The following is a 26,420-nucleotide window of genomic DNA, read 5'->3' as shown; positions in this document are numbered from 1 at the left end:
AGCCGCTTCTGGCAAACCAGAGCAGCACATGGAAACGCCGTTTACCTTCCCACTGGAGCGGTACCTATTTATCTACTTGCACTTTGAGGTGCTTTCAAACTGCTAGGTGGTCAGCAGCAGGGACCAAGCAACGGGAGCTCACCCCGTCACGGGGATTCAAACCTCTGACCTTCTGATCGGCAAGCTTCTGATGTGGGTTAAACCACAGTGCCACCCACATCTATTGCATCATAGCTGCCCCCAAAACAACAGTTAGAGAATATCTAATTCTCTGCCTCTCTGAGTTTCTGTAAAGTTCACAAACATAGCCTATCGATTTTCAGTCCTTAGTGTTTTGCTTTCCAGCCCCAAGTATGCAGAGCTAAGGGGAACAATAACTGTGTATATACAAAATATTGATTAAGAACCATTGATTCAAATCCCCAGGCTATCAAAACATTAGTTACTTTAAAGGAAAATACTTTCTTTTCTTTTTTTCTTTTTGACAAACACAGACAAGATAAATCTTTTTTAAAATCTTTCTTTCAAGCTGAATGATGATCAATACGAGCTATGTGCAGAGAGGAAGAAAATATTTATTTACATACCTGTTGCTGCTGTGAGTATTGGAAGGAAGGCTGCTTCCTGCTGCAAGGCCCATTTGCACCTGGCCTTGGGGGCGGGGCCACACTCACCCTGAACAGCTGAAAGAGGCTCCTGGGAGGCCAGAGGAGTGTTGCTGGGACAACTCTTGGGTTGGGGCAACTGGCTAAAATGTTTTACAATGTTTTAAATGGTTCTAATTTTGGTTCCTCTGTTTTGTTTTTCTTGAGTTGGGGTTGGTGGTTATTTTAATTTGGGCATAACTGTAAACTGATTATGATAGTTTTCTATTGTCCGTATAAGATATTGTTTTTCAATGTTTGGTGTTTTATCATGGTTTATATATGCTTTAAGCTGCCCAGGGTGGCTGGGGAAACCCAGCCAGATGTGCAGATGTGTGGGATATAAATAATAAAATTATTGTTTTTATTATTATTATTTATTATGGGACCCAGGAGTATAAAGTACCAACTGTGAAGTTCTTTTTTATTTCTAAAAGAACTCCACTCCACTCACAGTTGAACTGATGAATTGGATGAGAATCCTTCTGCTCAGAATCTTAAGAGCCTGTCTGTCCCTTAAGAGAAAGCTGCCATATTAAGAGACATCAGCTATGCATTTTTATCACTTTGACAGTCATCTTTTCTAACAAAGAATCCTGGTAACTGTAGTTTGCTAAGGGTTCCAGGAGATGCCTATTTCCCTTGCTGAACTACAATTCCCAGGGTTCCCTAAGAAAAGAGACTGTTTAACCAGTAAATGTCTGTGGTGTGGGTGTGTTTTGATAGTAGCGGTTGTTAGTAAAGAAGACAGGAATGTTATGGAACGCTATTTTGAATGTGAAGTCAGGGATTCAATTACCTGTTTGAGTCAGATCAAAACTCCTGAAATGATGGGCTGATGGGATAGGATATTCATTCAAAAAGACAAAATGCTCATCAGAATCTAAAGTAGTAGATCTGGCACATAGCAAGCATGATTCAGTGTAGACAATCCTAAGCACACAGATGAAATTGGAACACAGGGAGGTGAGCTTCAAAGCAAATGTGCCTAGGGTTGAGCTGTATCCTTTTAGTAAGAAAAAGGAAAGAAATGTTCTTATTGTTAAACAGCAACTCATCGTTATATAAAGCTGCTTTGTTTGATCTACAGGCTCAGTGGATAAGTTGAAGAACTACATAGATATATCAGGATTTTCTTTATGACAAGCTATCATATACGCTGTACAGGAATTTTATGAGGTGTGTGCCTATATCTAGTAGGGGTATTTCTGTGTGTGTAACTTTGCATTTGCTGAAACCTATAAAGTATATTTTAAAAATGTTTGGTTTTTTCCAAGCAGACCTGCAATCGTAAACAGAAGAGTTAGCACCTGTCGATCTATGACATCATCATATTCTTGGAATGGGGTGGAAATCTAACCTGTGCTTCAATCAGCTGTGATTCTGAGCCCAAACTTGCAGTCAAGACCCCTGCCCATCCTGCCTAACCCTGACCTGGTGGCAGACACTGGGTCTGCAGCGGATGAACCAGATATGCCACAGATATGCAAGGATCTTGGAGATCAGGCAGGATCTCATGGAACTGGTGCTGAAGATCTCCCCTCTTGTGGGAGACCTGCTGAGGAACCCATGGAGCTGTGAAAGGGGGACAGTGGAACCACCAATCCTGGAAAAGGCTGGTACCAAAAAGGTCGAGGTGAAGGCTGGAGAGAGGTGACAAAGCATATGTCTACGGATCCAGAGTTGTAGGTGGCTCTTGAGTAAGCAATACCTGAAAGTCCTTTACTAGCAGTGGCTGTGATTAGAGTGTGTTCCAGGAGGTGCAGCGTATATAAGGACCCCCCACTTTCACCTTCCAAGTTGCTGGAAACAACACAGGTCTCCTTGTAGCTTCACACCCAAGTCTATGTCCTGCTCCTTGCTGTACCTTGCCTGAACTTCCCATGATATTGGCCTTGGACTGTTGCCAGCCTGGGCCTCTGGATCATGCTTTGGGCCTAGACTGGTACTCCCTGCTCTCCTTGGTGACTGTTTGGTTAAGAAACTTGGAGGAAAGGCAGGATACAGTGGTACCTCGGGTTAAGAACTTAATTCGTTCTGGAGGTCCATTCTTAACCTGAAACTGTTCTTAACCTGAGGTACCACTTTAGCTAATGGGGCCTCCCACGGCCGCCGCACTGCCGCCACATGATTTCTGTTCTCATCCTGAAGCAAAGTTCTTAACCTGAGGTACTATGTCTGGGTGAGCAAGTCTGTAACCTGAAGCGTCTGTAACCCGAGGTACCACTGTATTGTTAAAATGGGAAAGAAGGCAAAAGTGCTGGTGCCATTTTAGAAACTTTGTGAGCTCCCAAGAATGTGAAGCAGCTGTCATCTCCATTTCATTTTGGCAATCCTTTTGATATGTTAGCCCACAGAGGCTATCCTCTAAATCTTTTAAAGGATCCTTGTTAAACAAAAATGTGTGATCCTGGGTCATTTTCTTTCCTCCCCAAACAGATTTCTACCCTTAGGAAAATGACAGTTACTGTGTTTAACTTAACGTTGTGTCTATGCATTGCTCAGTAAACCTAATACCTTGCTTCGTGTGGCTTTTTCCTTACCACTCTTGGGGAAAAACAAATGAATAGAGGGAGGGACTTTCCTTTGGCTCAAAAGAGCTTAATTTCTTTGGAGTACTTAGTAAGCATTTCTTACCTTGGCTATTAATTCCCACTCTGAAAGCTTGTTTGTTTGATAGCAACTGTAGTATTTCTAGCTTTAAAAAAAGAAAGAAAGAAAACAGGATGACACAGAAGCTTAAAGACAAAAGGGATTTGCTTGGCAGTTGTTTAGTGCAACTGCCTTCTCTGAAATTGGTAGATATAAATCCATGCTACGTGAGAGCCACACAACTGCATTCAAATCTGCATCGTTTGATATGAATATATAAAGCCACAATTGATCACATCTACAGTCCAATAATATGCATGTTGACACTGATTTCTGTACCAGGGCTTACTCCGAATTCCTCACAGCACCACCTGGGACCATTTTTTGAAGCCCTATTACCCAATCCTTTCCAAAGTCCAAGGCCAGCCCAACCAGGAGGTTGACTGAAGCAATTTTGAGGAAAGGAAAGAAAAGAATCAGTGGAAAGGGTGGGCTGCTGCTGGGGGAGAATGGGAAAAGAGCCAGTAGAACACTACTAAAGTACCCTTCCTTCCTTACACTACTAATGGAATCGTCAGGAAAACAACAGGGTCAATTCAAATTTCAGCTTGAATTGTCAACAGATGCCTTCCAGATGTACCCAATTTAAATGTATCCCATCCAGAATCACAGAGGTGATCTACACAGAGTCAACCAGTTTTCAGAAACAACACATTTTCAGGAGTGATCTTCTGAGGAGCATCCTCACATTGGGGCTACAACTCGGCTAGTCATTGAAACTGTTTTTAAAAAAGGTCTCTACCAACATATTGTTACAAAAGTTGGGTGCCACCCACTCACCCAGGGTCTGTGTTCCTTTGGAGAACTGAGACACAGCGGAGGCTATTGTAAGTTTAAGAAAATGGCTTATTCACCTATTTACACCTTCAGTCTGCAGGGAGGGAGTCCAGAACTTACAGGATAGTCATTTCAAGAGAGGCTTGTCACCCACAACAGTGCAGCCAGCTTTTGGCCATTCTGCCTAAAATGGATCTATCTTCTTTCTTCTTCTTCCCATAATGCCTTGCTAAAAAGTCTCTATTGATCAGGAATTCCTCTGCAGCTTGTCTTTCTCCCTTCACATCCCAAATAATCAAAATCCTACCATTTATTAAATTGCTGGGGTTTAGGGGGGGTCCCCTCAATCTATAACACCGTGTAGATAGGACAGACTAGGAAACTAAGCACTGTTTGGTTTGGATGCACAAAAAGTTTTTTTTTTAAAAAAAGAGCACAACCCATATATTTGGTTTAACTAGTTCCATCATTAATAAGGAAATATTTCCACCTCTTCAAAACATTCTACCTTGCAATATCTCTAGCTAATGATATATATCCTTGTGAAAAAGCTCTCATGCCCCAAGCTGTGATGTAATTTTTAAAGTCATTCCCCATGTTAGTATGTTGAGAGCCGATATGCATTCTACAGTACTTTTTCCCAGCTAAATGCATTATTCATCGACGAAGAAACTTTGCTTAATGCATGCTAAGGTTGAAAGTATTCACAGGCTCTTTTATCAGACAGCAACAAGAATAAATTATCCAGTTAGAGGCTATCCTAAGCTACCTGTCCAGCAGTCACAGATTTATGTCTGCTTTCACAAACAGCGTAACTATGTAGCATAAATCTTATCATCAAAGCCACAAATACATACATGAGCAAATGCTAGCCTAAAGCCCTGGAAGTTGTCAAGCAGTTCATGTACCCTACAGATCATGCACCATTCCCTCCTAGAGATTGGGGGGGGGGCTCTCAATTTCCATTCTCTAAGTTTCTGATTTCCCTAATCCTAAATGCAGTTTTCCACATTTACGCAACAATTTGCAACTTTTTAAAAAGATCCTCCTGAAGATTCATCATGATATTCGTGCAAATTTATCCCAATAAGCAAATTTTTTATTTCCCTTTTGACTAACGTACATATTATTGCAAGCAGTTTCTCCTAGTATAATGCATTATTGTATGTTATTTTCACTAATATGTGCATTTGTTTGTTTGTTATTTTGCAAACTTTACCTCAGTCTGCATTTTTGTACATACTGCTTGCTGGAGAACTGTACTGCACAATTCGGAGAAGTGTGAATTTCAAAGGCTGGCTGTTCCTTAGATTGTGAATTGTTTCAGAAAGTGCAGATTTTGTGTGTTCACCTTTAAATGTAAACAGAATCACATTTCTTCCCCCCTCCCTATTCCCTCCTGATGCCTGATGCCCTTTCCACACCGTCTTTCTTATGACTGGATGCACATTTTGTTTCCTTAGGATTATAGAAAGTGTTCCCAAGACTTTTCTTCAAACTGTACATAATTAAAAATAGGTTTCTCTGGCATTTGCAAAGCTGAGTGACTAAAGCAAACTAATGTATTAAATGCATTAAAAAAAACACCTTTAGTAATGCTTGTGGGATACCTAGTTCAGTAACTTTTAACTGTATAGTGATACATTGCCTGAAAAAGAATAATGCGGGCACATGTATCAAGTTGTATCCTTCTATGTTATAGTCAGAGTTTACCCAAAATACTTTAGATACTTCTGGTAAATCATTTGGCCTGCTAGTAATGGTCTCAAGCTTGTGCAATGATTCTTTCAGCTGAGCACCCCTGTGTCATAATAGATGTTACAGTTTTCTATAACTCTACCACGTTCAGAAATGTTCACAAACCCAGACAGCATCCTAAAAAGCAGAGACATCACCTTGCCAACAAAGGTCCGTATAGTTAAAGCTATGGTTTTCCCAGTAGTGATGTATGGAAGTGAGAGCTGGATCATAGAGAAGGCTGATCGCCGAAGAATTGATGCTTTTGAATTATAGTGCTGGAGGAGAGTCTTGAGAGTCCCATGAACTGCAAGAAGATCAAACCTATCCATTCTTAGGAAATCAGCCCTGAGTGCTCACTGGAAGGACAGATCATGAAGCCGAGGCTCCAATGCTTTGGCCACCTCATGAGAAGAGAAGACTCCCTGGAAAAGACCCTGATGTTGGGAAAGATGGAGGGCACAAGGAGAAGGGGACGATAGAGGACGAGATGGTTGGATAGTGTCTTCGAAGCTACAAACATGAGTCTGACCAAACTGCGGGAGGCAGTGGAAGACAGAAGTGCCTGGCGTGCTCTGGTCCATGGGGTCACGAAGTGTCGGACACAATTAAACAACTAGACAACAACAGCACCACGTTCAGAAATGTCCTGCATAAGGATTATTGCATCTTCAGTGTATTGTGGGGACAGTATGATGGGCCTCCCACAAATTCTCTATAAAGGGCACCAACAGTTAAGAAAGGAATCTCCTGCCAATGTGCATTTACTGAAAATCGTGCCAGATGAGTCAGTAGTAACCAGGTTTGGATTTTATTCCATTTCAGTTTCTCACAATGCACATAAAGATCAGGATAATATAGAAGAGACACGGCAAAATCATTTCCCCCCTATGCGTCCTCTAGCCATTTGCACCATTCCTGTCAGCTGCAATGAAAGGACATGGAACAGAATGTCAATGTTAAGGGGAATACTTAGTCCCACTTTGTTTCTTGTAGTTTTCCTGTTGAGAAACCTCAAGAGAGTGAATCACTGTTGTCCAGTAGATGTTTGCAAATAGAAAAAAGGAAAAGCCAGAAATAAAAGGAAGGGGAGAACTATTTTCCAACGTAAAGTGGTACCTCAGGTTAAGAACTTAATTCTTCTGGAGGTCTGTTCTTAACCTGAAACAGTTCTTAACCTGAAGCACCACTTTAGCTAATGGGGCCTCCTGCTGCAGCTGTGCCGCCGCCGTGCGATTGCTGTTCTCATCCTGAAGCAAAGTTCTTAACCCGAGGTACTATTTCTGGGCTAGCGGAGTCTGTAACCTGAAGCGTATGTAACCCGAGGTATTAGCAGGGTGGCTTGTCCCATTTTGCCACGTACGGTGAAATGGGAATTGCCACCTCCTGTCTCCCTCCCGCTGCCGTGCTCCAGACCCCACCACTTCCACACCCCAGCTCTTGCCAAACTCGGGTAAGAGCTAGGCATTACAAAGCCACTCGCCTTCTCTGTCTGGGGTGGGAAAGCTGAGCAGCAGCATGGCACACACAAACCCCCTGTTTCTCACTGGTTGGATGGAGGCAATCTGGTGTTGGCAGCATCGGCAGGGGGTGGAGCACCACCTCTTGCGCTTCCACTGCCTGAGGTGGGTGCTTCACCCTACCTCATGTGTGGGCTGGCTCAGCTAATATTATCATTTATGTGTAGCTGATTCTTTCATTGAAATATTCATCAGTCATTGATTGTCTCATCAAGTGACATCTTCAATGTGTGAGTAAACTATAGCAGAATAAGCAGGACTTTTACTGATTAGACCAGGCTTCCTCAAACTCAGCCCTCCAGATGTTTTTGGCCTACAACTCCCACAATCCCTAGCTAGCAGGACCAGTGGTCAGGGATGATGGGAATTGTAGTCTCAAAAACACCTGGAGGGCTGAGTTTGAGGAAGCCTGGATTAGACTGTGTCCTTAAATTTAAGAGATAAAAGTAGGAACTGGTTTGTTTATTGGTTTGTTTATGTTGTGTCCTTAGACCAGTGTTTCCCAAACTTGTATCTCCAGCTGTTTTTAGACTACAGTTCCTATAATCCCTGCTAGCTATGGATGATGGGAGTTGTAGTCCAAAAACAGCTGGAGATACAAGTTTGGCAAACGCTGCATTAGACCATCACAAAACAAAAGTTTAGCACTATGAAAGCAACACAAGATAACACCAACAGATGTTCACTTAGTCTACAACATAAACAAACTGAAAAGTCTGAACAATCCTGACAAGAAACAACATTTTCTCTTCAGAATGTTCTTCTTTTATCTGCTTTCATTTAGTTCTCTGTTCATCAGTCAATGTTTGTCCATCACGCCCAATTTGAAAGGCACCAACTGCTACGTGATCCTTCCATCTGGAGATGTCAAGGGTTCAACGTGTAACTTCTGCGTGAAACTGCTTCTGCTGTTACAAAGTTCCGGCACATCTTTTTTCCCCCTAGAAAAATAGCACTGCAAATAATAAATGTGATAATTCTAAAGCACACAAACTGTATTTTCTAATATCAGAATTATTGCCTTCCTTGGAAATGCCTAATTAAAATTTTGACACATACCTTACCATACCTAGAAGCTGACTGAACTCTTTATGCAAGAATACCACCGAGTTCTGCTTTCTGCTCTATGCACAATCTGCTCTCATTCAACATACCGCTAACCTTGGCGGGGGGGGGGGGTTGGGGGACTCAGATGGGAAATATTTTAAATATGCAAAAGAAATTTGAAGACAAGGGACCAGCTCTGCTGTCTTTTACACAGTAGTTCTAAAGTTTTTCAAGATTACAACATTCAAGCAGCATGGGTCTCTAGACACAGCAGCTCAGTGAAGCATAGTAGGATAGCAATATAAAGATAAAACATCCAGCTTAATTAATTTTTAATTTCCTACATTCCCAAATTAGGAGTAAAAACTGATTAAATATCTTCCATTTTCTTGAAAGCTTTTTTAAAAAAGTGCTCTAAAGACCTATGAATTTTTGTAATTTAGGGGAACTTCTACATCCACGTTCTTTTTTTCTCAAAAAAAAAAATTAACAGGAGTAAAATAAATGGATTTAACATGAATTGCTCTGTTAAGATGTGTACACGAATGGCTGACTGAACATTAAGATTCATAAGAGATGAACGTAAAAGAAAAAATGAATCCTTTGTATCCAAGTCTGTAATTATGTGAATGGGGATGATGTTAATGAAGCAAAGGAAAAAATAAGACACAAATTGACCTTTCCAGAACATAAGGGAGGGAAAATGCAATAGGTCTCCCTCATAAACTGCACGTTTCTGCTGGTTTTATAATTTCATATAATTTATAATTTATAATTTTATAATTTCTGCTGGTTTTATAATTAATATGAATAAAAGCGCGCACTCTCTCTCTCTCTCTCTCTATATATATATCTGAACACTATACGGGGGTGGAAGTAGTTGATCTTTTTATTCTCTACTGTAGGGTTGCCATATTTCAAAAAGTAAAAACCAGGACACCCCCAAAATGCCCCAAAACTGTGATTTATTTTTTTTACTGACTTGTCTAAGATCCAGGACAAAATGCCACATTTCAGAAATTCCCCCTGGACATCAATTCTTCCTTTGAAATTCCATTAATGTCTGGGATTCTCCAGATGTATGGCAGCCCTACACTACTGTAATGGCAGAATGACCTGGTAGTAATCCTTGGCTGGCAAAGGAAAGCTGAACTACAATTATGGAAAAGATAAGACTATTGATCCAAGCTATAACTAAGTTCTAATCATTGTGGACCAGATGTTCCTTATTTCTCACCCGGAAATTAATCTAGTATACATAGCACCTGGCCAAACTATGTATATACACACATGAACGCACACACTGGCTGACATAATTACATCCTTCCAAAACCTGGTCCCCTCCAGTTGTTTTGAACTACACTCTCATTTGTCCCAGACAGCATGGCCAACGGACAGAGTTGATGTGAGCGCCAACCCGAAACTTCCAGTGGACACCAGGTTGGGAAAATCTGCATTACAATACTTTCTTTCACATTGGGCCCCAAGTGCCCACCCCCTCTTTAACTGTAATTGGCCATGATGGGCAAGGATCAAGCTCGCTTGTGCTTTGTAACCCCTTTCTAGTCATCCTGTCCACATTTTGCATCTCTCCTTGCCTTAATTAGGGACAAGGGTGGCACTGTGGGTTAAACCACAGGGCCTAGGACTTGCCGATCAAAAGGTCGGTGGTTCAAATCCCCACGACAGGGTGAGCTCACGTTGCTCGGTCCCTGCTCCTGCCAACTTAGCAGTTTGAAAGCACGTCAAAGTGCAAGTAGATAAATAGGTACCGCTCTGGCAGGAAGGTAAACGGCGTTTCCGTGCGCTGCTCTGGTTCGCCAGAAGCGGCTTAATCCTGCTGGCCACATGACCCGAAAGCTCTACGCCGGCTCCCTCGGTCAATAAAGCGAGATGAGCGTGCAACCCCCGAGTCAGCCACAACTGGACCTAATGGTCCTTTACCTTTACCTTGCCTTAATTGCTTATGGGGGTTCCATTTGGAAGGGGGTTTCCATTGCCCAAACGGAAATCCTTGCGCTAATGGAACTATTTTGCTGGATACTGTCTCTGGCCACCATATTTTGGCATCAAAATAAAACTAGAAAGTTATCCCAATTAGAATTGTCAGGATTCAGCTTTCCTTGCCGGGAAAGTTAAGGTTGGCATCTCTCATCATACTCAACAGAGAGCATGGGGCAAATGACATAATGGAAGTAGCAGAAACTGAACGATGGCAACATGTATTACATCTGTGGTTGTCCAACATACAGAACTAGTGGGAATATTTTGGCATGAGGGTGAGGCCTGGTTAGACATTTAAACCCAGAGGAATGCAAGATACCCACCCCATTTGACACCCTAATGTTATAGTTTGAGTGTCAAGATATACCACCCACTGGCAACTTCCTAAAAGAACAAACAAGAAGCAGAGTAATACAAAACACAGTTTATGTAAAAATAATTGTAACAATGCTTCGCATAGGAGCCAACTGGCCTCCAGTTGTGTCCATTTTCTAAGAGAACATGTACACTATTAAAGTAAACTTACAGCATGACTTCATAGAACTTAATTCTTATCTATACCCATGTTTCAGTATTAAAATGAGCTTTTTCATCACTTAGAAATCTGAACAATTGAGCAATCTATAAAGGTACATAAATAAATTTAGCAAGACATCAAGACACTTACTACTCAAGCTATAGTTATGAACAGTGAGACACGAAAAGAATAAGGTAATTCCTTTCAATGAGCCAAATGAGTTTCCAAAATATGAAGGTATATTTTGCTCTTAGTGTGGCATTCACTGGGACAAACATGCGAACAGCATTCCAAAAGATGGATGAGAAAGGTGACCCATTGCCAAATTATTTTCTGAAATAATTCTCCCCTGCTTTTTTAACATCTGCAAACTGAAGTAAACTTGGGGCATGCCAGCTTTTGTCAACTAAAATTAACAACTAAAAATGAGATGTAGCATTAATTTTCACCAGTCAATTATCATCCCTCTAACAGTGAACTCTGCTGGTGAGTGCTAACAGGTTTTAAGCTGAAACAGAGCCACTGGGAAACAAAAGGAGGCATCACCATGCTCAGGAAGGTAGGGGAAATCCCAAGGTTTGCAGAGGTACACAAATTGTTTTTAAACCTAAGGGTCAAATCCCTACCCCGCCACACAAAGAAGAAGAATCAGTCCATAGATGACTTAGCATGCCCAGTAGCCATGGAATATTCTGTGTCAATTGGAAAGGGAAACTGGTAAACGGGAGAGTCAAGTGATCATGGCTGGCTGGCACCCAGAACTGTTAGAGCAGATACACTGCAAGATTTTGCTGCAGGTCCCACCTGTCATTCAATAACAGCAGAGGTTTCACATCTTAGCATGCAATGCATATGCCCTTTTCTAAATGTTCTCTGTGCTATATAGTAGGAGCTGCAGTAGGGAGAGTAAAGGATGCCTTACATTTTTAGAGTTCACTCTTTTAGCAGCTGGGGATGCTAAGTTCTGAGATGTCAGCCTATGCCAAAACAGAAGAAGAGGGATGAGGAAACTGGGGCCCTCCAGATGTTACTGAACTCCAGCTCTGATCTGCTCCAGAGATCAGGGTTGTTAGGTACTATACTCCAGTAAAATCTGGATGATCCCAGGTGTCTCACCCCTGCAAGAAAGCTAGATCCAGTTAGACAAGGAGGGAAAACTTCCATGTTCCGATATGACCAACTTCATTCTCACTATATGTATAATATTATAATAATTAAGTACTGTAATGAAAATAGCATTTTATGCAGTAATATATTTTGCAGTCATTAATTACTATTGCTATAGCAAACATATTAATTACAAACCAACATTATAACAAGAGCGCCATATTATGGTTCCACTGAAATCAAGACACTTGTAACAGCACAGATTCTGGCCAATCATTTTAAAGCTTTGTTGCAAAATATACAATAACTATTTGGTAAGCAAACAACTGTCAAATCAGGATGAGTAACAGCCCATCCACACATCATTATTTTATGACTAAGCCAACTGTATGTGGAGCTGAGTGAATAAAATATTTTCATAATAAACTATAGTATATTTCACAACATGTTTTTTTCCTTCTTCCAGAAGGGCCAGTAAGAATATATAAAAATCTTACTCAAATTTAATAAAAACTATATAAAATCTATATCATATTTTGCCTTAGTAAATCTAGCCATATTATTTTGGCGTTGAGTTCTACCATGTTAAAATGTTGGTCGGGACCCAAAGAATCACACTAGCTCTGGACTTGTAAAGGGGCTCTGGGAATGGACTTCTCAAACCACAGCCTTCACACCATGTTGCAAATTGCGTCTGATGCTGTTAAGGCTTCCAAAACTGGTTTGGGATATGGAAACGAGGTCCACTGTTCAAGCGGTTGAGGACAAAGAAGTCTAACTGGGCCAAGCTCTTTAGCATGCCTATGTAGATCTTTGGATCCCAGCTTTTGTTTATAGGAGTGGGGAACCTGTTGCCTTCCAGATGCTGTTGGATCCCAGTTGTCATCAGTCCCATCCAGCATGGCCAACGCTCATGGACAGCGCCACAGATTCCCCAATCCTGGTTTACGCCAATATATTATTAACTACATATGTCACTAGCTTTGCTTCCACTAAGTATTTATTTCTAGAGTGGAAGTTCTGTTATTAGGTGCAGCTTACATCTAAAAAAAAGTAAAACATGATTGTCAAAATATTGTAAAATACAAGAGATGAAGACAAAGGCACATATAGATTGTCATCAGTCATAACACATTCCTCTGAAAACGGAATAACTTCTGAGATTTGTAAACAATTGGTTCTCACGCTTTTAAAGTGAGGTTAGTGCTGACTCCATTACGGCAATGTTCACAGTTTTATCAGAATTTGAGATTAGGAATGACAAAGTGTACAGTCATTTATAGAGTCTAAAGACCTTCATTTGTATCTGACGCATTTGAGGTTATAAAGAAACTGAATTATATTATATAGAGGGGGAAACCTGAATGCAAAACTCTGCAACACTTGACTCAGTTACAATTCACCGTTGTGAAAATGTGTACTAACTGAACTTCAAGCTGTTCTCTGCAGTGTGTTTTTCTTCCTGCAGAGAATTCTTCAAGAAGAACGGCATCTTCATTTTGTCCACACTGGGAGATAGTTCTTAGCATGCTTCTCGACATAACAACTGATTAGAGCAATGTGCTGTTTCTTTCATGAATATCCTTCAGGCATCATATATTCTCTCACATCTGTGTTGTTTAATTCAAAAGTTTGGGGAGCCTATGATGATCACCTTCCTTTAGATCTTCTATCGCAAATGTCCCTTATGCTTTTGGTTAGCTGCTTTGTGAATACTTTGTATATTCTTCCACAGTAAGTGTGCTGTGTCTTTTGTAGCTCCAGTTCAAGGGGTAGCAACAAGGCATGTACCAAGTCATCACCAAATGAATACTGGGGGGAGAGGAAATTATAAATGCTGTATTAACAAGTCACAGTTAGCAACACAACCTAAACAGTACTGCTTTGGCCAAAACAATTCTAAAACGGCTTTCCATTGTTGCACTAAATATTCAGTTTTACAAAAGTCTCCCTAAATACGAGTCGTACTTAAGACAAGAACTAGTGAAAAGGTGGCAATATTCTTAACACAGTGTAATACGTAAAGACCTCTGGCAAGTTTGCAATATATTTTGATTACTCAAAACATCCAATTACTGTCAGCTTAAATGAATGCAAAATGGTTTTTGCACAGGAAACAAGCCTCAAAAAAAAAAAAAAAATCAACGTAACTATTCAGGCAAACAAATCTGAAAATGAATGTCAGGCACCTAAATTAATGGGTTAATTTACATGATCACATGCCTGCCACGTTGTAGCTTTGGCCTGAAATGTGTATAATTATCTCAGTATGACATTCTTTAAAATAATATATGGCTCTTATTGAGTTGAAACAGTAGAAAAAGAGTAATCTATAGTACCATTAAAGATGGGGCAGCTTCATTAAACTGAATTATGTACAAGCATACACAGTATTTAATGGAAACCTGAAGTAAAAACAGTCATTAATCCAGAGTTACAGGTTATTTTACTACATTAGAAACCAAGTAATATGCTAACTTAACATTTCAAAATAAAATAATTTTGCTAATCTTGCTGGCATCAGGTCAGTATTGATCTACATCTTTTCTATGTGTTATGCATAAACAAAAACTGATCATAAATAAAGCTGAGAGATTTTCTTTTCTTAATATTTTTCTGGCAATACTCAAAGGAACAAAGAAATTGTATTTTTATGAGACCACATTTTCTTTCGGTGTAGTGCATTCTAAGGCCCCCAATAGTACTTTTCTTCATTTTTATACCTATATGACAACATGCAACAAAGCACCATTAAAATATACTATTGATCTTTGAAGGTTATATACAAGATAGGATGAACATTAAAATAAGCAACATTGCTACGTTTTACAGCTCTTCAGTGAGTATGCTGATATACTGATAAATAGTTTATTAGAAACCTTATTTGCAGAACAAGAAAGCTGAACAGTTATGCCAAGCATGAAAGACTTGCACGTGCATTTATATATTACAAACTGCACAAATTAAAGTAACTAAATTATACAGATATGAGACAGGAATAAGAGTTTGGAGAGAGAATAAAATGGAGCTTTCCAGTATCAAAGCACTGCTTACTAATTTCAACAATAAAATGGGAACAGAAGAATTATCTAAGGCACTTCTGGTAACGCCTCCATTGTGGTTTGTCAGTGAACTTCTGGAAACTACCAGCATTTACTAAAGCAATATACCAAACTGAACTTCTGGTTATTTTTTAATGCGGTTAACAACATTTATATATCACTTGACTGAGGTAAAACCTCTAAGTAGTTTACAAGAAATATTAAAATTATCAATAAAGAACAGTTGAGAACAATTAGAAATTATTTTTTTAAAATTAACAGTAAAAGAGATAAAAACACAATGACATCTATATGTCTGGATAGGCTTACTTTAGCAAAAATGTTTTAACCAGGCACCAAACAGAGTACAGTAGTACCTTGGAAGTCAAACAGAATCCGTTCGGGAAGTCCATTAGACTTCCAAAACGTTCGGAAACCAAAGTGCGGCTTCTGATTGGCTGCAGGAAGCTCCTGCAGCCAATCGGAAGCCGCGGAAGCCCCGTCAGACATTCCAAAAATAGTTCGCAAACCAGAACAGTCACTTCCAGGTTTGCGGCGTTCGGGAGCCAAAATGTGTGAGAACAAAACTGTTCAAAAACCAAGGTACGACTGTGCAGCAAAGAGGCCTGTGTGTGATGTCAGTAGACAGAGACTTCCAAATCATAGGTGACACCACACTAAAAGACTGATTTCTTATAACTGCAGAATGAGAATTATGAGCCACCTGAAAGAGTGCAAGTTCCTTAGATCAAAGTGGTCAAGCAGGCATATATGGGGAAAGGAGATGGTGCCATGTTCTAGAGCCCAATGTTGTGCTTCATCATGCTGAAGTTTAAATTTAAGCTTAGCACCATTCAGGATTGCAGCCAAAGGTTGCAACCCCTAAGCCCACAGGGGGTCTCTCTCCTCTTTTTCAGATACTGGAAGCCAATACGTTCAAAACCTACATCGATAGACTCCATACTTCAAGAAGTCCACAATAACTCTTTCTTTCAAAACTTAGATCTAACTTTATGTACTTATGCTACCCTTAGATATTAAGATCTTTTATAGAAAGTGTTCCTAAAACTTCAGTATAAATTTCTCAAAATGTGCACTTCGCAGGTTAGTTAATAATTATTGGTCAAATGAAGTTTGAGGACATGGTTGCGTTCATATTAACTGGAAAGTTAAAAAGGGAGATGCATAAAAAAATGACAGAGTAAGATTTCAAATTTTTCTTATTTCTAGAAGTTAACAATAGTAGAGATATCAATTCATATACCAGATTGGAGATTAAAAAGCTTACATTTCTTATTGCATCGTACACAGCTCGAAAAGCTGGCTGTTTATCGTCATGGTAAACCCCTCTGTTTCCATGGAGGATGAATATTCCTTCTTGATCGACCTGCTGACAGTTGCTTCCATAAATACAGTGGTCAGGCCGATAGTTCCATTGGCAAGGAAAAACAAAAAGGCTTTCTGTGCAAAAACAACAACATTGCAGTGATTACAGGTAAGCCATTAATTAGTTTCAAGTTCCTTTTTAACTTTTGGTGGCTTATCAACAGAAGACAATAGTAATCATACAATGATGTCTACCTGCTTGCGCAAGGGAAATCAGTGCAATGAAACATCTCGTTTCTTTTCTTCCTTCCTACCCCCTTTCAACCCTCAACTCTCCAGAAATTGGGGTATATGGGGGGCTGTGAGGGTGGAAGAGAGGAGAGGCCCACTCATACTATGATGGATCTCTCCCAATATTTTAATTAAATATATGCTATAAACCACTAACAAGCCAGCCATGCATACAGTCACTTTACCCTTATTAATCTGATTTCTACTAGCCAATTGTAATTACACTAAACGTATTCAGTCTTATTCAAAAGATGGGAGATCTTGCTTTAGAGATCAAGCTATCCCAACTATTCATTTGTATGCCACCTTTCTGCCAAGACACCAAATTTCAATACACTGGTATAAAATATTCTTGGGCCTACTTCAGAAGCTGGTGCCAGGGTCCACAGCTCTTACACAACCCCAGGGAAAGTGGGGCTGCCCCAACAGTCACCTCAGGCTGTTGACGTTCCAGATTTTTCAGATTAGATTTATTGCGTCCATTGGCCCATATCGAAAACAATACATCCAAATTTATCCATACACAATACAATTTAAACAGTTCCATGTTAAAACACCCATATAAAACCAATTTTACTTCAATTAAGTAAACACTATACACAATAAGTTCCCTCTATGTAAACCGCAATTCAAATCCATCAGATTTTGGGGGGTATGCATCTTGGTTCTGGCACTTATTAATGGTTCTTAAGTTTAGCTAAGCTGTCAGAGTCATACAGTGCTCCATTTCTCCTCTTTTGAAATAAAACATTAATCAGGTATCTAGCGACTGCAAGGGATCTACTTGTATCTTCGTCGTTTAATAGGTATATTATTTGGGCTTCCTGAGGTCCGTCAGCAATTCTCGATAAATATGGGGCCAGAAACTTGGACCGTGAAGCCGAATGTAATGGACAACAGAAGATTATATAACGATTCTATAGATCCACTTTTACAGTCGCAGAGGAGATAGATCTGTCCGTTGGAGAGTCTGTTACCCAACACATTTGATGGGAAAATATTGAATCTAGCCTTTATAAAGGCATACCTGTGCGTCACCACAGATAAGGTAGTTAAATAAGATGGAAGTTTCGTTGGTGGTGTTAAGCCAAGGTTTATCGGCGAACAAGTGCCAAGCTGTTGACGTTCCTTTTCAGAAGGTGTTGGTTATGTGTTCCTTTGGCCTGGATTTCTTGGCTTCTGACTTCCCTTGGGGCACATAGGTCTTAAGTAGCCCCCGGGAAGATGTGATTTTAACACAACTTTAGGTAGTGGGCAAGTCAACAAAAAATGGCACAGAGTTCCTACTACATCCATGTCACTGGAGCCCCAAAATGAACTTGTCTGTACAATGTTTCAAGAACTACCATATTAACCGAAGCCTAACCCATGTTGAAAGCTCTTTGGAGCTCAACAAGCACTGTCTATTTATCAAATAGTTTCCCAGCCCTTGTTTTCACTCAGTCACATGAAAGAAAGCAAATTAGAAATAAGTGAAATTCTGTGGGGAAATCCTGGCTTATATCGTGAACCAGAAACGACCGAGATTCCAATTAGCCCCACTCCAATTCAAATGAGATCTCAACCACACAAGCAAAACCACACCAAATCTGTTTCTTGGGTAGAATTTGATAGCAGCCGCTCTACAGCAGCTGTAGTACAAACTGAAACTTGATTAGTATGGAAGTGCTCTTATAGAAAAAGCTCATAGGAGATTAATTTCAAATACAGATGTTCTGTGATAGAGATGAGAAGGCATAGGGAAAATAACCAGACACATTATGAGGAGGGAACCATACCCATCTCTATTGCGTGATAGCAGTAGCATATGGATAGGCAATATTCGAAGGGCATTCTAAAAAAAAGCAGCTTACCTGGATTATGAAAAAACATAATGTTCAGAAGATCCTGATCGCCCCATGTTATGTTCAACTTATATTTTTTCAGCAACGGCATCAGAATTTCTTCCCACCGTAACCGTGCTGTGGTCATATCATTCTTCAACATCAAACACAAATGACCAATATTAGAGCCAAGACAGGAATATAATAGGTTTTGACATCTATCTTTTGGAACTCTGTTTTAAATAAGAGCCACTTTACACAATCTCTCCAGTCCCTTTTAGGATTCAGCTTATGGTCTGAAAGCAAAGTAGGCTGCCACCTTGCTAAAGCTAAGCAGATCTGGGTCTGGTCAGTGCCTGGATGAGTGACAGCCTGGGAACCATGTACATAGTGCCTTGGGTTCCGGGATGAAATAAATAAATAAGGAAATAAATAAGTTAAAGGCGTTCACATTTAGGCAGACTTTGAGGCTTGGTTGACCACTCACCTGCCTTTGTGTGTTTCATTTCACTATACACGATGATGATGATGATGATGATGATAATAATAATAATAATAATAATAATAATAATACAGCTTTACAACATGCTCCTGAAAATTCACTTAATGGACTATTGTAATGCGCTTTATATGTTCTGCCCCAGAAGAAGCTGTAACCGGTGCAGAATGTAGCAGCCACAGTACTGACAGGTGCTACAGACCAGATGCACATTACATCAGTCTAAAAGGGTAGATACACTGCTTGCCAATTTGCTTCTGGGTCCAATTCAAGGTGCTTGCCAATTTGCTTCTGGGTCCAATTCTTATTAATGTATAAAAATCTTAGATGGCTTTAGCCCCAAATATCTGAAGGAATGTCTCCACCGATATTGACTTGATAGTTTTGGTAGGCTTGAAAAGCCCTGCTTTCAGCACCAGCACCAATTGTGGTTGAAGGGGTAGTGGCCCATGGAAGGGCCTTTTCAGCAGTAGCCCCTAGATTACAGAATGCCCTTCCTTCCAAGGTGCATCCTGCCCTGGCTTATAGCTTTAATCAGTAGGTCAAGATGCACCTTTTTGTCCAGGTTTTTGGAAGTGTGGGGCAAGGTGGCATTTTAGTTTCCTCCATGCCTACTATTATGCACAGCTGCTGATTTTACTGTGATTTTGAGGTTCTGGTTTTTTTAATAATAATAATAAAATCACATAAATCGCCATAGGACCTTTGGTTCAAGGGCAGGTAATAAGAACACTAAATACATGAGTAAATGAATAAATGTGACATACATATCATGACTAGCTAAATTCAGTTTTAAACCTGTGATTATTATTTTTTAAAGTCAACAAGCCTCAGCTACTACAGTTCATATCTGTGGCTAATCATACAAAACAAGGAACAAATTCATTCAGCTGCTGCAAGAAGCCCAAAGATACTAGGGCTAATGAACAGAAAGACAAGAAGGGTACGGAATATAAATAGTGAAATGGCAAGAAATAAGAATGCAGTACTCTCTTTTGTGGCATTCAAATGTTTTTTAGTAAAGACTTTCAAATAAAAGTGAATACCATTTGTGGTTGTTAGTCACTGATACTAACAGTCCCCTTTGCTTTGGGTATGATGTGTAAACAAAATAGTGCTTAGTTTGTCTTCCAATAAAATAAAAATAAATATTTTTTAGGTAAAATATTCAGAATTAATGTCTCCTTTCAGTTCTCACAGGTGTTCCCTGTGCTCCTTAATCAGGCAGGTGTAAAGGAGCAGATGACAACACATGGTTGGAAAGCATATTTTCCTCCCCTCCAGGAACCCTTCTCTGGCAACATATGAAATGTGTCTGAACATGCTGAGCTGTGTTTTTCTTGTTTAAAAATCAAGGAATTCAGACTTGCTGTTTGTATTGGAAGAAAAGTTTCAAATGGTGTGAATGGGAGTTCTGCCCTGATCTGGATTGGGGTGGGATGGGAGCAAATTAGGCATCTTCTTACCCTATCCACTAGGGTCACGATCCACAATGGGCCACCTGTGCCTGCTATTTCCTTTATTCAATGGTTCCACACCTAGTTCAGCCCTGATATTTGGTTCTCCTTTAGGGTTACATAAATAGCACTTCCTATTCGAGACAGTTCTCCTGCACACTAATAAATGAAGCCAAATTTTAGGGTGGTATTCAACAAAGCTTAACTGATTGAAATTAACAAACATGACTAAGTTAGGTGTGTTAATTTCAATGGATCTACTCTGAGTGAAACATAGCTGAATACCATCCTTAAAGTTTTAAAGTCTGCACTGTGAACACCAAAGCAACTCTGAGCAGACCACAAAAGCATTTTAAGAGCACTTTTCAAGCACACCAAACGAGCAAATACAATGGCTATCAATTCTCCATGGTTGAAACAGCAGAAAGGCAAAACCCATGACATTTTCAAGAGTGACCATTTCAGTCAGAGTTTCCCAAACTTGGGGGTCTCCAGCTGTTTTTGGACTACAATTCCCACCACCCCTGACTAGCTAGGGATGATGGGAGTTGTAGTTCAAAAAGCAACTGGAGACACAAGTTTGGGAAACCCTGAGTGAAGTGCTAATGATGAGACTGGAGGGCTATACTAAATTTTCTGCAAATGTGGCAACCTATTTCAGAAAGAGTCTGTCAAATAAGAACAGAGTGCCCCATAACAGCCATTTGCCACCAGTGCATTGCATCCCATAAGCAAAAATCCCTGCAAAACTGTTAGGTACACCCCCGATTTTAATACTTATCCTAGCGTCTCTGAGTATTCTTTTAATAATGTCAAGAGCTGCAGTAGAGCAGCAGTTAATATAATTTTTCTAATTTAAACATTGGCTTATGTGCTGGTTATATGAACTGATTAAACAAGAGGCTTTAAGAACAACATGCACTAAAGCAAGCAGCGTTTTTACAGAAGTGGGAAGGTTGTAGTAAGCAGTGTAGCAGCGCCACCTTCTGGTTAGGTCAGCATCTACACTATAATAGGCTGTTCCCATTATTTCTTTAGCAGGATAGTAATTCACAGTAAGAAGACAGACACCATATTCTATTTGAGTGGCATGTGATGAAACGCCATAAGGAAGAAGCTGCAGGAAAGATCCTATATTGAAAACCAGGAATAAACCAAAAGGCTTCCATTAGGAAAAATTAAGCAGGATGATCTTCCTTGCAGGATGAGGAAAAACAACGTATGGGAAAATTGGGAGGTCAGTGAAACTGCATACATTCGGTGGAGAGAGTAAGCTGACCCTGGAAATGAGAGAACCAAAAGACGTACCTTGAAATGTTTCCTTCTTATGCGGGTCATATTCATTAACATTACTCCAGAATTGATTCCAGTCTTTCCATAATACGGGTGCCTGGCAAAACGGTTATACCACCCGATGCGAGGTTCTTCATGTTCAGGTGCCATTGCAGCAATTTGAGTGGAATTGAATTTTTTCAAGAAGGACCAAATATCATCAACAGGTCTTAGGAACAGGATGTCCGTGTCAACATAGAGCAGAGAGTCCACATCTTTGAGGATTAACTGTGAAGGAAATGGGTTTTTAGAAACAGGGTTTAAGTCAAACCCTAACCATGCTACTACTCATCTTGACCAATAAGCCACTGAGGAAGATCAGTATCAATATCAGTATTAATTCCTCACCAATAGACAAACTTCTCTCTATGCTGCAGCTAGACTGTTGGAGGGGACATATTATCACCAGCACATAATTCCAGCGCTGAAAGCTAGTGCTGGCTGTTCATACACTACAAGGCCAGGTATATAAGGCCCTTGACAATTTGCATCCAGGATACCTAAAGAACCACTCGATCCCTTATATTCCTGCCTCATTGCTGAGGTCTTTGGGGGAGTCAACTGTTTGTGGCATCACATGAAACAGAGGCATGTCTCCTGGACACAAGGAGCTGTGCAGTCAGGACTGTAGTCCCAATTTTAAGGAATTCCCTTCTACCTGAGGTCAAACAGGACTCTTTCCCTGCTCAACTACTAAAGTCTATTTTATTCCAGCATGTATTTTAATAGAATTCCGATTTAATAGTTTCAACTGATTTTTATTTTCATTCTGTTGAATCCCTTGTACACCACTTGGAGAGACAACAGTAATTAAGTGACATATTTGATTTTAATTTATATCCCACCCAGGGCTTTTTTTTTCAGCTGGAACTCCCCAGAACTCAGGTGCAAATGCAAGTTGGGCAGCCAAGGCTACTTGTGTGCCAAAAAAACAGACTTAAATTAACCTATATCAGGGCGGTCCAACTTTCCCTACCAATTGGGACGCAAGAGTACTTCAACATGGAACCCGCCGGCCATACAATGCCTTATCATGTGTGGGGGGGGGGCAAGGCCAAAATTTGACACCCGGCCCTCACACCACATTCCCAAAGCTGGATAAGCAAGGTGCTGGGCTTTGGGAAGGAAGCGTAAGGCTCTAGGACCCTGTCAGAGCCCTCACGCCTCCTTCCCAAAGCCCAGCAACTCGCTTACCTAGATTTGGGAAGGCAACACAAGGGTGAAGACATCAAATGTTGCCGAGGGACCACCCTGTTCTAATCTAGATAATATACTTCCTCTAGTTTTGGCTGTATCCCCATAACGGGGTGAGCTCCCCTTGCTCGGTCCCTGCTCCTGCCAACCTAGCAGTTCGAAAGCACGTCCTCTGCCAGGAAGGTAAACGGCGTTTCCGTGCGCTGCTCTGGTTCGCCAGAAGCTGCTTAGTCATGCTGGCCACATGACCCGGAAGCTGTACGCCGGCTCCCTCAGCCAATAAAGCGAGATGAGCGTCGCAACCCCAGAGTCGGCCACGACTGGACCTAATGGTCAGGGGTCCCTTTACCTTTACCTAGTTTTGGCTGTAGCTGGCTTGGCCACAACCTTCTCCATCACCTTGCCCAGGAAAGGAATATTAAGACCAGATGGTAATTTCCAAAACCTCTGGATCCAGGGAGTGCTTCTTCAATGTGGGTTGCACTAGCAGCTATTTCAAGTCACTGGGGTACCCATGTGAGGTACTGACCACCCCCTGAATCCATCCAGTCTATCACCTTCTATTAAGATTTTAGGTAAAGGTAAAGGATCCCAGTCCAGTCAAAGGCGACTATGGGGTTGTGGCACTCCTCTCGCTTTCAGACCGAGGGAGCCAGCTTTTGTCTGCAGACAGCTGTCCGGGTCATGTGGGCCAGGGGGGCACGGATGGCATTGTGGTCTAAACCACTGAGCCGCTTGGGCTTGCCGATCGGAAAGTCAGTGGTTCGAATCCCTGCAACGGGGTGAACTCCCATTGCTCTGTCCCAGCTCCTGCCAACCTAGCAGTTCAAAGGGACGCCAGTGCAAGTAAATGGGTACTGCTGTGGCGGGAAGGTAAACAGCGTTTCCATGTGCTCTGGCTTCCATCATGGTGCCCGTTGTGCCAGAAGCGGTTTAGTCATGCTGGCCACATGACCCGGAAAGCTGTCTGTGGACAAACACCGGCTCCCTCGGCCTGAAAGCGAGATGAGTGCCACATCCCATAGTCGCCTTTGACTGGATTTAACTGTCCAGGGGTCCTTTACCTTTACCTCTTTTTTTATTAAGATTTTAGTAGCTATGATAACCAGGGATCAAAAGGATGTGTTGTGTAAACAAATACAAACAAACAGCCTATAATTATTTTTTCACATCTGTGAATTGACTGCGCAGCATAGAAAATAAGTGTCTAATAATGTAAGCAGGTTCAGCTGGTGATTCACCACAGGCTAAAATTTAGTGCTACCCATGGGCTAAAAACATGGATATATTTTTTTATGTTGTTAAATTAAATGGCGACGTTTTAATGATATTTTCTCATTTTAGGGTATTTTATACTGCTAGAGATTTTAGAACTTTTTGTGTTTTATTGCTTTTAATTTTGGAAGCTGCTAGGAGCTCCTAGCATAAATAGAGAAGTGCACTTTTCTGAAGTCCTATTCAGGCTTCCTAAAGTGGTATCCGTGGAGGGGCTGCGTATGTTAGTCCCAAGGGAACTGCAAGCATGTACAGCTGAATGCATTTACAGCAGCCCAAGCAAAACGGAGCAATGGCAATAGGAATGTGATTGCCAAGAGGGATTAGCAATATGTAATTAAAGTCTTTGTCCCCCAAAGTGGCTTGAAAAGAATAAAATGTTTTTGTAGCTTGGGGTGTCAATGCAGATGTATAAAAGAGTAGAATGATTAGTGGGTATGTACCACACATGCTACCCACCCCCTAACGCCTGGACCATATGGTCGGTTACTATTTCAGAGATACAGGGAAGAGGCTTGAGGAAGGGTACCAGCTTATATGGAGCTACAAAGCACACCCGGCTTCCCTATGGAGAAAAACACCATGTGTTCTAACCTAGCGAGAGAGCAAGAAGTAGGCGAGATTGGGGGAATACAAAAGATACAGTTGAAAACACTGGGGTTAGAGAAGTGAACAGCTGAATTTCCATCACAGCCTAGGACTCTATGGTCACCAGCGGGCTCTGGGTTCCTAGCAGTGCCGGCATCGTTGATTAGGGTGCGGATAAAATTTAAGACAAACAGAACCAGATCAATCCTGCTGCAGGCTCCAATCTGGCTCCGCATTCCCTCTGCTCTGATAAAGTTCAGGTTTATCTATATCCAGGGCTGCTAGGAGCCCTCCAGTACAGTTTTTAAAAGGCAGATGGGGAAACCTGGATGGTTAAGTCCAGTCAAAGGCGACTATGGCGTTGTGGCCCTCATCTTGCTTTCAGGCCAAGGGAGTCAGCATTTGTCCACAGACAGCTTTCCAGGTCATGTGGCCAGCATGACTGAACCGCTTCTGGCACAACAGAACACCGTGACATAAACCAGAGCACACAGAAACACCATTTACCTTCCTGCCGCAGCAGTACCTATTGGTCAGGTAAATGAGTGGTCAGGGATGGGAATTGTAGTCTCAAAACATCTGGAGGACCGAATTTGCGGAAGCCTGCACTAGACGTTCCTTCGTGACAGATCTAGACAAGCAGCAAAATATATCCCTGCACTCCAAATTTGAGAGACCCAAATAAGCTGATTACTGTGTTTGGAAGAACATCTGCATTTGATAAAGTAAGCTAATTTTTTAAAGTTACAGATTTTGCCATAGCCTCCATCACTTACTGGCAAGAAAAGCCTCTGAGATGCACAGGGCTTGAACAGTTTCTTCCATTCAGGTGCATTCTCAGCTGGAAACGAGATGGGGTATAAAGTATAATTAAATTTTCCTTGAGACGCCAAACCATCAAGCTGGGGAAAAGAAATTACAAAATTTTATTAAAGGCATACAGTAAGGAATTTAAAAAAAAAAAAAAAATCACAAGCAAATCTCCAGCTTGAGAGGCACCCTAAGTTTCAGAGTGGTCTCAGCACATACTACTGTACTTCCCAATCTGGCTATAAAACAGCAAAAAAAAATTTTAAACAGAGTAAAGTAAATCAAATCAGATAAAGCAGGGATGGGCCTTCCTTATATTATTAGATTCCCAGGAGACATAGCAGCCTCTCCCTCTATGCAGGTGGACAAGAGAGGTCCTCCCTCGCAATCCACCCCACATAGGACCACCACCATTGCCCAACCTCTGTCTGTGCTTAGATGGCAGAGGGTACAGAAATATGCCTGTCAGTTTGCATTTCTTAGTACAGAAAGTATTAATCTTTCTGATGTGTAGAGATCTTTCCTATTCTAATTCATTCAAGAGGGTTCTGGAAGCTTCTTTGTGTGAAAGAAACAAGCAGAAGGTTCGTGGTGTTTGGGTTATTCCTTCAGAGAAGCTGAGTACAGCTGGCTTAAACTGGTTCTCTTATCTCTTCCAATTAAGGTCATGTTGACTATAAATATAGGCCAGAAGGAGCCTGGTTTCACTTTCTCTTTCTATCTCTTTTCCTTCTAGTGTTGTGTTCTGTACATACCATACTTTTCTGTGTATAACATGC

The 26,420-nt window shown here is 40.9% G+C and overlaps 1 protein-coding gene across 3 annotated transcripts in view; it reads right to left on the bottom strand.

Annotated features, from left to right (window-relative positions):
• Nucleotides 1-10,790: 10,790 nt before the first annotated feature.
• GXYLT1 (glucoside xylosyltransferase 1) overlaps nt 10,791-26,420 on the bottom strand; it is a 34,263-nt gene continuing 18,633 nt past the window's right edge. For all 3 annotated transcript variants that reach the window (XM_081878047.1, XM_081878048.1, XM_081878049.1), the window contains 5 exons: nt 25,608-25,733; nt 21,751-22,002; nt 18,517-18,640; nt 16,335-16,507; nt 10,791-13,817 (listed from right to left, as the gene is read on the bottom strand). In XM_081878047.1, the coding sequence (XP_081734173.1) occupies nt 13,656-13,817; nt 16,335-16,507; nt 18,517-18,640; nt 21,751-22,002; nt 25,608-25,733 (837 nt within the window). In that variant the 3' untranslated portion in view covers nt 10,791-13,655. The remainder of the gene's footprint in view (nt 13,818-16,334; nt 16,508-18,516; nt 18,641-21,750; nt 22,003-25,607; nt 25,734-26,420) is intronic.

This window comes from Podarcis erhardii (assembly GCF_964252035.2).
Source record: "Podarcis erhardii genome assembly, chromosome: 10".
Classification (NCBI taxonomy): domain Eukaryota; kingdom Metazoa; phylum Chordata; class Lepidosauria; order Squamata; family Lacertidae; genus Podarcis; species Podarcis erhardii.
The sequence above is the reverse complement of the archived record's forward strand: the minus strand, read 5'-3'. Positions and strand labels throughout refer to the sequence as shown.